This window comes from Penaeus chinensis, chromosome 23, assembly GCF_019202785.1.
Source record: "Penaeus chinensis breed Huanghai No. 1 chromosome 23, ASM1920278v2, whole genome shotgun sequence".
In the NCBI taxonomy this organism is placed as follows: domain Eukaryota; kingdom Metazoa; phylum Arthropoda; class Malacostraca; order Decapoda; family Penaeidae; genus Penaeus; species Penaeus chinensis.
The window spans coordinates 2,671,741-2,681,740 of record NC_061841.1 but is presented as its reverse complement, the minus strand read 5'-3'; the positions used below and the strand labels follow the sequence as shown (position 1 = coordinate 2,681,740).

Sequence of the window (10,000 nt, the reverse complement as noted above, 5' to 3'; positions counted from 1 at the left end):
TGTTGATATTTGCTAACTCGTTGATACTGGCAGTGCATTACTATTATCACTGTTGATAATGTTTCAATACATTATGTTAATAATGGTGATAATAGTGATAGAAACTGGCATTTCTATCTAAAAATCAAGGAATAGGGTAAAGATAGATCCAGTAGACCTAGTAGGTGATTTCTTTGAAACTAAGAGAGCAAAGGGGACACTACATGTGCTTACTGCCAGTGAGTTGAAATTAACTTGTGAATTGTTGTAGTGGTTATGCACTAATGTTGTGGTAGAGAATGTAATGGAATAATGTATTACTTTCAAATTTTCTTTTCTGTTACATAGGGGACAGCAGTCAGTGGATGGTGCCAGTCAGTATTTCTACTGAAAAAAAACCCTCTGAAACAGTCAAGGAGGTCCTCCTAGATTGCAAGTCAACGCAGGTGGTTCTTGAGGGCATCTCGGCTGACACGTGGGTGAAGCTCAACCCCGGCACAGTAGGATATTACAGGTGAGGGTCATGTGTGTTTGTTTTCTGGTGATGAGCAGTGACTGTTCTGAGGTGTCGTGTGCTTGGAGTACAGCTGGTCACTGAAGAATGAGTATGTAGGGTCATGGTGTTTGCTTTTGCCCAGCGGAGGAATTAATGGAATAGTTGTTTTGTGGTAGTGGATGGAAGGCCAAGTGGCTTGATTGATGGTTGGATGCTGTTTTTAGGTGGATTGACTAATGACTAAGGGAGTGGACTGAATTATATATGTATAAATAAACAGATTGCATTCTCCATTATCTGTATATGTATTTATTCAACATTTATTTTGTAGATGTTAATATTCAAATTTTCTCATTACACAACAGGACTCAGTATCCTCCTGACATGCTTGACCTGCTGATGCCTGCCATGAAGTCCAAGTGCTTGCCGCCTCTCGACCGGTTGGGGGTGTTGGACGACCTCTTCTCCATGGTACGTACAATCATGGATGGTCTCAAGTTTGTAATTACAGTGTGGACATCAACATATGCATCAACATGTACATCTACATCAACAGCTATAAAGTTTACATCATTGTGAACATCAATACATAACCCCCCCTCCCCCTCCCCCACTGCCATCTATCTCATACCTCCCTTTCGTCATAATATGGGATTCTTTCACACGTGCAAACACAAATGTCTGCCACCGAATGCCCTTCGGTGTTTGGTTCTGCCAAGTCGTAATTTTTTTTTTTTTTTTTTAATTTTTTTATCATTCATGTTGCAACTAGATCCTTATTCGCATTGGGGTTATTTGTGGCTTTTCCATTTAGAAACGTCTAATCAACAGCGCCCACCCACTTTGCCTGGCCTTCCTCGTAGATTTTTTGTCCTTATTGTACTTAAATTTTATTCTTGTATTATTCAGTTTTACTATATGTTTTTCTGTCGTCTTGGTGCCTGTTCTGTATGCCACTAGCGCCATCTATGCCTTTGTCACCATTGCACCTTTTCTCTCTTCTCTTTTCTCTCTTCTCCTCTTTTCTCTTTTCTCTTTTCTCTTTTCTCTTTTCTCTTTTCTCTTTTCTCTTTCTCTTTCCTCTTTCCTCTTTCCTCTTTCCTCTTTCCTCTTTCCTCTTTCCTCTTTCCTCTTTCCTCTTTCCTCTTTCCTCTTTCCTCTTTCCTCTTTCCTCTTTCCTCTTTCCTCTCTTCTCCCTTCTTTCCTCTTCTCCTCTTTTCTCTCTTCTCTCTTCTCTCTTCTCTCTTCTCTCTTCTCTCTTCTCTCTTCTCTCTTCTCTCTTCTCCCTTCTCCCTTCTCCCTTCTCCCTTCTCCCTTCTCCCTTCTCCCTTCTCTCTTCTCTCTTCTCTCCTCTCTTTTCTCTCCTCTCTTTTCTCTCCTCTCTTTTCTCTCCTCTCTCCTCTCTCCTCTCTTCTCTCTTCTCTCCTCTCTCCTCTCTTCTCTCTTCTCTCTCTCTCTCTCCTCTCTCCTCTCTCCTCTCTTCTCTCTTCTCTCTTCTCTCTCCTCTCTCCTCTCTCCTCTCTCCTCTCTCCTCTCTTCTCTCTTCTCTCTTCTCTCTTCTCTCTTCTCTCTCCTCTCTCCTCTCTCCTCTCTCCTCTCTCCTCTCTCCTCTCTCCTCTCTTCTCTCTTCTCTCTTCTCTCTTCTCTCTTCTCTCTCCTCTCCTCTCTCCTCTCTCCTCTCCTCTCCTCTCTCTTCTCTCTTCTCTCTTCTCTCTTCTCTCTCCTCTCCTCTCTCCTCTCTCCTCTCCCTTTCTCTCATTTCTGTTCTCTCCTCTCCTCTCTCCTCTCCCTTTATCTCATTTCTATTCTCTTCTCTCTTCTCTCTCTTCTCTCTTCTCTCTTCTCTCTTCTCTCTCTTCTCTCTTCTCTCTCCTCTCTCCTCTCTCCTCTCTCCTCTCTCCTCTCTCCTCTCTCCTCTCTCCTCTCTCTTCTCTCTCCTCTCTCTCTCTCTCTCTCTCTTCTCTCTCCTCTCTCCTCCTCCTCCCTTTCTCTCATTTCTGTTCTCCTCCTCTCCTCTCTCCTCTCCCTTTATCTCATTCTATTCTCTTCTCTCTTCTCTCTCTTCTCTCTTCTTCTCTCTTCTCCTTTCTCTCTTCTCTCTTCTCTCTCTCTCTCCTCTCTCTCTCTCTCCTCTTCTCTCTCTCTCTCCTCTCTCTCTCTCTCCTCCTCCTCTCTCCTCTCTCCTCTTCTCCTCCTCTCTCTCTCTCCTCTCCTCCTCTCTCCTCTCTCCTTCTCTCTTCTCCTCTCTCTCTCCTCTCCTTCTCCTCTTCTCTCTTCTCTCTCTCTCTCTCTCTCTCTCTCTCTCCTCTCTCTCTCCTCTCTCTCTCTCCTCTCCTCTCTCTCCTCTCTCCTCTCTCTCTCTCTTCTCTCTTCTCTCTCTCTCTCTCCTTCTCTCTTCCTCTTCTTCTCTTCCTCTCTCCTCTCTCCTCTCTCTCTCTCTTCTCTCTTCTCTCTCTCTCTTCTCTCTCTCTCTCTCTCTCTCTTCTCTCTTCTCTCTTCTCTCTCCTCTCTTCTCTCTCCTCTCCCCTCCTCTCTCCTCTCCCTTTCTCTCATTTCTGTTCTCTCCTCTCCTCTCTCCTCTCCCTTTCTCTCATTTCTGTTCTCTTCTCTCTTCTGTTCATTCACCTCCTCAATGTTTTCTCCTTTCTTCTCTTTTATTCTTTCCCCTCTTTCTGCTGTTCTCTCTTCTCTTCTCTTCTCTGCTTTGCTCTCCCCTGTTCTCCTCTCTTCTCTTCTCTTCTCTTCTCTTCTCTTCTCTTCTCTTCTCTTCTCTTCTCTTCTCTTCTCTTCTCTTCTCTTCTCTTCTCTTCTCTTCTCTTCTCTCCCCATGCTCCCCCCCCCATGCCCCCCCCCCATGCCCCCCCCTCCATTCCAGCTGTCCCTTTTCAGCCACGCCCACCGAGTCGGGAAGGAGAGCCGACGTATGGGCGGCAGTGTGTAAAATTGTGTTGTTAACCCCGTGTTACAGCGGTCACTGCTCCTTATTTCCCTCCTTCCTTCCTCCCTCCCTCCCCTTCCTCCCTCCCTTCCCCCCTTCCTCCCTCCCTTCCCCCCTTCCTCCCTCCCTTCCCCCCCTTCCTCCCTCCCTTCCCCCCTTCCTCCCTCCCTTCCCCCCTTCCTCCCTCCCTTCCCCCCCTTCCCCCCTTCCCCCCTTCCTCCCCTTCCTCCCTCCCTTCCTCCCCTTCCTCCCTCCCTTCCTCCCCTTCCTCCCTCCCTTCCCCCATTCCTCCCTCCCTCCCTCCCTTCCCCCATTCCTCCCTCCCTCCCCTTCCTCCCTCCCTCCTATTTCCTTTTTGTCATCACTGTTTCTGTCTTCTTTCCCCTTGCTGTTTCCCTTGTTTGTCTTTCTTATCTTAATTTTCTTCCTTCTTCCCTCTTCTTGTCCCTCTTCCTCTCTTAACTCCTCTTTGTTTTCTTTTTCTTCCTTTTCCTCTTACTCTTCCTATTCCTCCTCTTCCTCTTCCTCCTTTTCCTCTTACTCTTCCTATTCCTCCTCTTCCTCTTCCTCCTTTTCCTCCTCCTCTTCCTACCCTTCCTCCTTCCCTTCTTCCTCCTCTTCCTCCCCCCCCTTCTTCCTCCTCTTCCTCCCCTTCTTCCTCCCCTTCTTCCTTCTCCTCCTCCTCTTCCTCTTGCTCTTCCTCTTGCTCTTGCTCTTCCTCTTCCTCTTCCTCTTCCTCTGCCTCCTCTTCCTCTTCCTCTGCCTCCTCCTCTGCCTCCTCCTCCTTTTCCTCTTCCTCCTCTGCCTCCTCCTCCTCCTTCCTCTTCCTCATCTGCCTCCTCCTCCTCTTCCTCTTCCTCTTGCTCTTTCTCCTCCTCTGCCTCCTCTTCCTCTTCCTCTTCCTCTGCCTCTTCTTCCTCTTCCTCTTCCTCTGCCTCCTCCTCCTTTTCCTCCTCCTCCTCCTCCTCTGCCTCCTCCTCCTCCTTCCTCTTCCTCATCTGCCTCCTCCTCATCTGCCTCCTCCTCCTCTTCCTCTTCCTCCTCTGCCTCCTCCTCCTCTTCCTCTTCCTCCTCTGCCTCCTCCTCCTCTTCCTCTTCCTCCTCTGCCTCCCCCTCCTCTGCCTCCTCTTCCTCTTCCTCCTCTTCCTCTTCCTCCTCTGCCTCCTCCTCCTCCTCTGCCTGTTCTTCTTCTTCTTCTTCTCTCCCTCCCTCCCTCCCTCCCTCCCTCCCTCCCTCCCTCCTCCCTCCTCCCTCCTCCCTCCTCCCTCCCTCCTCCCTCCCTCCTCCCTCCCTCCTCCCTCCTCCCTCCTCCCTCCTCCCTCCTCCCTCCTCCTCCCTCCTCCCTCCTCCCTCCTCCCTCCTCCCTCCTCCCCCCTCCCCCCTCCCTCCTCCCCCCTCCCCCTCCTTAATCTTCCCTCCCCTCCCCTCTCTAGTTTTCCGATGAAGGCGTAAATATTCATTGCCATACCAAGGAGGGCAAGGGGGCGGGGACAAGGGCGGTCCGTGGGTGGCGCCGCAACGGGAGGTGAGAGAAAGGGGAGGAGGGAAAGGGGAGGGGGGGAGGGTGAGTAGGGGGATGGGAGAGGAGGGGAGGGTGAGGGTGAGTAGGGGTAGGGGTAGGGGTAGGAGAGGGGAGGGTGAGGGTGAGTAGGGGTAAAGGTAGGAGAGGGGGATGTGAGGGGGGAAGGTAAGAGAAGGGGGGAGGGTGAGGGTGAGTAAGGGTAAGGGAGGGGGTGAAGGTGAGTGGGGGAAGGGTGAGGGTGAGTAGGGGTAAGGGAGGGGAGGTGGAGGGGAGGGGGTGAAGGTGAGTGGGGGAAGGGTGAGGGTGAGTATGGGAAGGGGAAGGGGAAGGGGAGGGAGGAGGGGAGGGGAGATTGGGTGGGAAGGGAAGGGGAGGGGAGGGTGAGTAGGTTAAGAGGAGGGGAGGGGGAGGGGAAAAGAGGGACTAAAGGGGTCGATGGCGAAGATAAAGAGGAGGGTGAGGGGAGGAGGGGAAGGAGAACGAGAGAGGGAGCTAAGGTGGAAAGAAAGGGGAGGAGAGGAATGAAGGTGGGGGGGGGGGAGAAGGGTAAGGGGAGGGTGAAGGAGAGAAGGGGAAAGGAAGGGGAGGGTGAAAAGGGGGGGGAGAAGGGTAAGGGGAAGGTGAAGGAGAGAAGGGGAATGGAAGGGGAGGGTGAATAGAGGAGAGGAGAAGGAGGGGGGGGCGGAAGGGGAAGATGAGGGGGAGGAGTGAGAGGGACGGGGAAAGGGACGGACGGCAGAGGGAAGGGGAGGATGGAAGGGGAAAGGAAAATGTGGGGGCAGGAGAGAAGGATAAAAATGAGATAGGAGGGAAGGAAGAGGAAGAGGAGGGGGGGGGGGGAGAGGATAAAGAGAAGAAGAAGAAGAAAAAAAAGAGAGCGAAGTAAAAGCAAAGATGAAAGGAAAAGAGAAAAAGGGAGAATGGTGGGGATAGGGAAGTTAAAAAAAAGGAATAAAGAGAGATAAGAAAAAGAAAAAAATCAATGTATTACGTGTATCACTTGATGTATTTACTTATCTATTCATTAATTTCTTTTTCCCTCCTTCTTCCACATTTATCATATGTTAATAGCCTGTCGCCATTCTCAGCCCACAGGCGAAATTGTGCATAAAGATAGACCGCGATAAAGTGGGTAAACAAGATTGTGATAAAGTGGATAAACACCAGGCATAAAGAAGATTGATAAATGAGCAAGTGAAGGAATAAGCGATAGCCGGGAAATAAATGAAAATGAGATGATAATCGGAAGCCGTAAAGCATACGAATGCAAGAAGTGAAGTAGGAGTAAAGTAAAGGAGGGAAGAACGAAAGAGGGAAAGGTGAAGGAGGGAAGAACGAAAGAGGGAAAGGGAAAGGAGGCAAGAACGGAAGAGGGAAAGGGGAAGGAGGGAAGAACGGAAGAGGGAAAGGGGAAGGAGGGAAGAACGGAAGAGGGAAAGGGGAAGGAGGCAAGAACGAAAGAGGGAAAGGGGAAGGAGGGAAGAACGGAAGAGGGAAAGGGGAAGGAGGCAAGAACGAAAGAGGGAAAGGGGAAGGAGGGAAGAACGGAAGAGGGAAAAGTGAAGGAAGGAAGAACGAAAGAGGGAAGGATAAAATAGGGAAGGCTGAAAGAGGAGAGGATGGAAGAGGGAAGGATGAAAGGAAGGAAGGATGGAAAAGGGATAGATAAAGGAAGGAAGAACGGAAGAGGGAAGAACGAAAGAGGGAAGAACGAAAGAGGGAAGAACGAAAGAGGGAAGGACGAAAGAGGGAAGGACGAAAGAGGGAAGAACGAAAGAGGGAAGAACGAAAGAGGGAAGGACGAAAGAGGGAAGAACGAAAGAGGGAAGGACGAAAGAGGGAAGGACGAAAGAGGGAAGGACGAAAGAGGGAAGGACGAAAGAGGGAAGGACGAAAGAGGGAAGGACGAAAGAGGGAAGGACGAAAGAGGGAAGGAACGAAAGAGGGAAGGACGAAAGAGGGAAGACGAATGAGGGAAGACGAAAGAGGGAAGGACGAAAGAGGGAAGGACGAAAGAGGGAAGGACGAAAGAGGGAAGGACGAAAGAGGGAAGGACGAAAGAGGGAAGGACGAAAGAGGGAAGGACGAAAGAGGGAAGGACGAAAGAGGGAAGGACGAAAGAGGGAAGGACGAAAGAGGGAAGGACGAAAGAGGGAAGGACGAAAGAGGGAAGGACGAAAGAGGGAAGGACGAAAGAGGGAAGGACGAAAGAGGGAAGGACGAAAGAGGGAAGGACGAAAGAGGGAAGGACGAAAGAGGGAAGGACGAAAGAGGGAAGGACGAAAGAGGGAAGGACGAAAGAGGGAAGGACGAAAGAGGGAAGGACGAAAGAGGGAAGGACGAAAGAGGGAAGGACGAAAGAGGGAAGGACGAAAGAGGATGAATGAAAATGTGAAAGAAAAGGAGGAGGATGGAGAGAACGAAAGGGGAATGGAAGAAAAAAAAATGAAAAGGTGGAAAGAGTAGGAGACAAGATAATATAAAAAACAAACAAAAAAGATCGCAATAAACAAAGGTGAAAGAGAAGAACAGAGAGGAGGAGGAGGAGGAAGAGGAAATGAAAGAAATAGAAAGGAGACGTTAAATGGAAAAGGTGGGGGGGGGGGGGGGGGTTATGTAGGGCAGATGGTTTTGCATTTGTCACCATCACCATCATCACCATCACCACCATCATCATCATAATTGAATGATGAATTGGCATATGTACATACAATTATGCTTTTATATCTTAATGTATATATTAAGTTCATATCTTTTAAATATTTATTCATTTTTTTTTTTTTTTTTTTACCCCCCCCGCCTTCAGGTCCAAGCGGGCCACACGAACACGGTGGAGGTGCTGAAGCTCCTGAAGGCGTTCGAGGACGAGGCCGACTACACGGTGTGGTCGGCGGTGCACAACTGCGTGGCGCGGCTCAATCAGCTGATCTCGCACACCGACTTCCACCCGTCCTTCGCCGCCTTCGTCAGGAAGCTCTTCGTCAAGATCGGCCAGAAGCTCGGCTGGGAGGCCAAGCCGGGGGAGAGTGAGTGTTCACGCTGTTGCTGTTGTTGTTGTTATGATTATTGTTGTTATTGTTATTAGGGTTATTGTCATTATCATTATCATTGTCATTGTCATTGTCATTGTCGTTATCGTTATCATCATTATCATTATCATTATCATTATCATTATCATTGTCATTGTCATTGTCATTGTCATTGTCATTGTCGTTGTCGTTATCGTTATCGTTATCATCATTATCATTATCATTATCATTATCATTATCATTATCATTATCATTATCATTGTCATTGTCATTGTCATTGTCATTGTCATTGTCATTGTCATTGTCATTGTCATTGTCATTGTCATCATTATGATCATTATCATTATGATCATTATCATTATGATCATTATCATTATGATCATTATCATTATTATTATGATCATTATCATTATTATTGTTATTGTTATTGTTATTATTTTTAAGAAAATGTTGTAATAACAATTTGCTCTAATTGTCTGTTCTTATTCTTCTTGTCGTTCGTGTCATTCCTGTTTTTATTCACAGGATTATACTCATGATTGATGTTAAGGATTTTTGTATATTTTTGTAATTTTTTTATCGTTACCCTTTCCTGTGGGGCATTTTCCTTTTATTCTGATTACTTGGGTATATGGAATGGCCACGACCGGTGCGGGGTATTTGTAGAACGTGTTTTTTATCTTTTATCTAAATATTTGCTTTGCGCTCTCTGGGTTCAAATTTTATCTTCATTCCATCAACCCTTCCCCTTCGTTTCACCTCCCTTTCTCCCCCTCCCCTCCTCTTCTCTCCCCGTCCCCTCCCCCTTTCTCCCGTCTCCCCCCTTTCTCCCATCCCCCCTTTCTCCCATCCCCCCCTTTCTCCCATCCCCCCCTTTCTCCCATCCCCCCCTTTCTCCCATCCCCCCCTTTCTCCCATCCCTCCCTTAGTCCCTTCCCCTTCTCTCCTCTTCTCCCCTTAACCCCTTCTCCTTCTCTCCCCTTCTTCCCTTCTCCTCTTCCCCTTCCCCCCCTAAACTCCCTCCCTCCCTTCCTCCCTCTCTTCTCTTCTCTTCTCTTCTCTTCTCTTCTCTTCTCTTCTCTTCTCTTCTCTTCTCTTCTCTTCTCTTCTCTTCTCTTCTCTTCTCTTCTCTTCTCTTCTCTTCTCTTCTCTTCTCTTCTCTTCTCTTCTCTTCTCTCCCCTTCCCCCCCTCCCTCCCCCCTCACTCCCCCCTCACTCACTCCCCTTCTCTGCCCCCCTCCCCACGTTAAATGACTCGGGAACAAGGGAAGACAAGATGAATTTGGGCAATTAAGACGAAAAGAGAAAACACGGGTGGTAGGTGTCGGGTTCGGGTCGAGGAGGAGGAGGAGGAGGAGGAGGAGGAGGAGAAGGAGGAGGAGAAGGAGGAGGAGAAGGAGAAGGAGAAGGAGGAGGAGAAGGAGAAGGAGAAGGAGAAGGAGGAGGAGAAGGAGAAGGAGGAGGAGAAGGAGAAGGAGAAGGAGAAGGAGAAGGAGAAGGAGAAGGAGGAGGAGAAGGAGAAGGAGAAGGAGAAGGAGAAGGAGAAGGAGAAGGAGAAGGAGAAGGAGAAGGAGAAGGAGAAGGAGAAGGAGAAGGAGAAGGAGAAGGAGAAGGAGAAGGAGAAGGAGAAGGAGAAGGAGAAGGAGAAGGAGAAGGAGAAGGAGGAGGAGAAGAAGGAGGAGAAGGAGGAGGAGAAGGAGGAGGAGAAGGAGGAAGAAAGGAGGAGGAGAAGGAGAAGGAGAAGGGGGAGAAGGGAGAAGGAGGAGGAGAAGGAGAGGAGAAGGGGGAGGAAAGGAGAGGAGAAGGAGGGGAAAGAAGGGAGAAGAAGGAGGAGAAGAGGAGGAGGAGAGGAGGGGAAGTGGAAGAAGAGGAAGAAGAGGAAAGAAGAGGAAGACAGGAAGAAGAAGAGGAAGACAGGAAGAAGAGGAAAACAGGAAGAAGAGGAAGACAGGAAGAAGAGGAGGAAGACAGGAAGAAGAAGAGGAAGACAGGAAGAAGAAGAGGAAGACAGGAAGAAGAAGAGGAAGACAGGAAGA

At 48.8% G+C, this 10,000-nt stretch overlaps 1 protein-coding gene across 3 annotated transcripts in view; it reads left to right on the top strand.

The window, feature by feature from the left end:
• Window positions 1–10,000, top strand: part of LOC125037401 (puromycin-sensitive aminopeptidase-like) — a 33,427-nt gene that overhangs the window by 11,338 nt on the left and 12,089 nt on the right. For all 3 annotated transcript variants that reach the window (XM_047630540.1, XM_047630539.1, XM_047630541.1), the window contains exons 10-12: window positions 328–493; window positions 841–946; window positions 7,742–7,961. In XM_047630540.1, coding sequence (XP_047486496.1) covers window positions 328–493; window positions 841–946; window positions 7,742–7,961 — 492 coding nt within the window. The remainder of the gene's footprint in view (window positions 1–327; window positions 494–840; window positions 947–7,741; window positions 7,962–10,000) is intronic.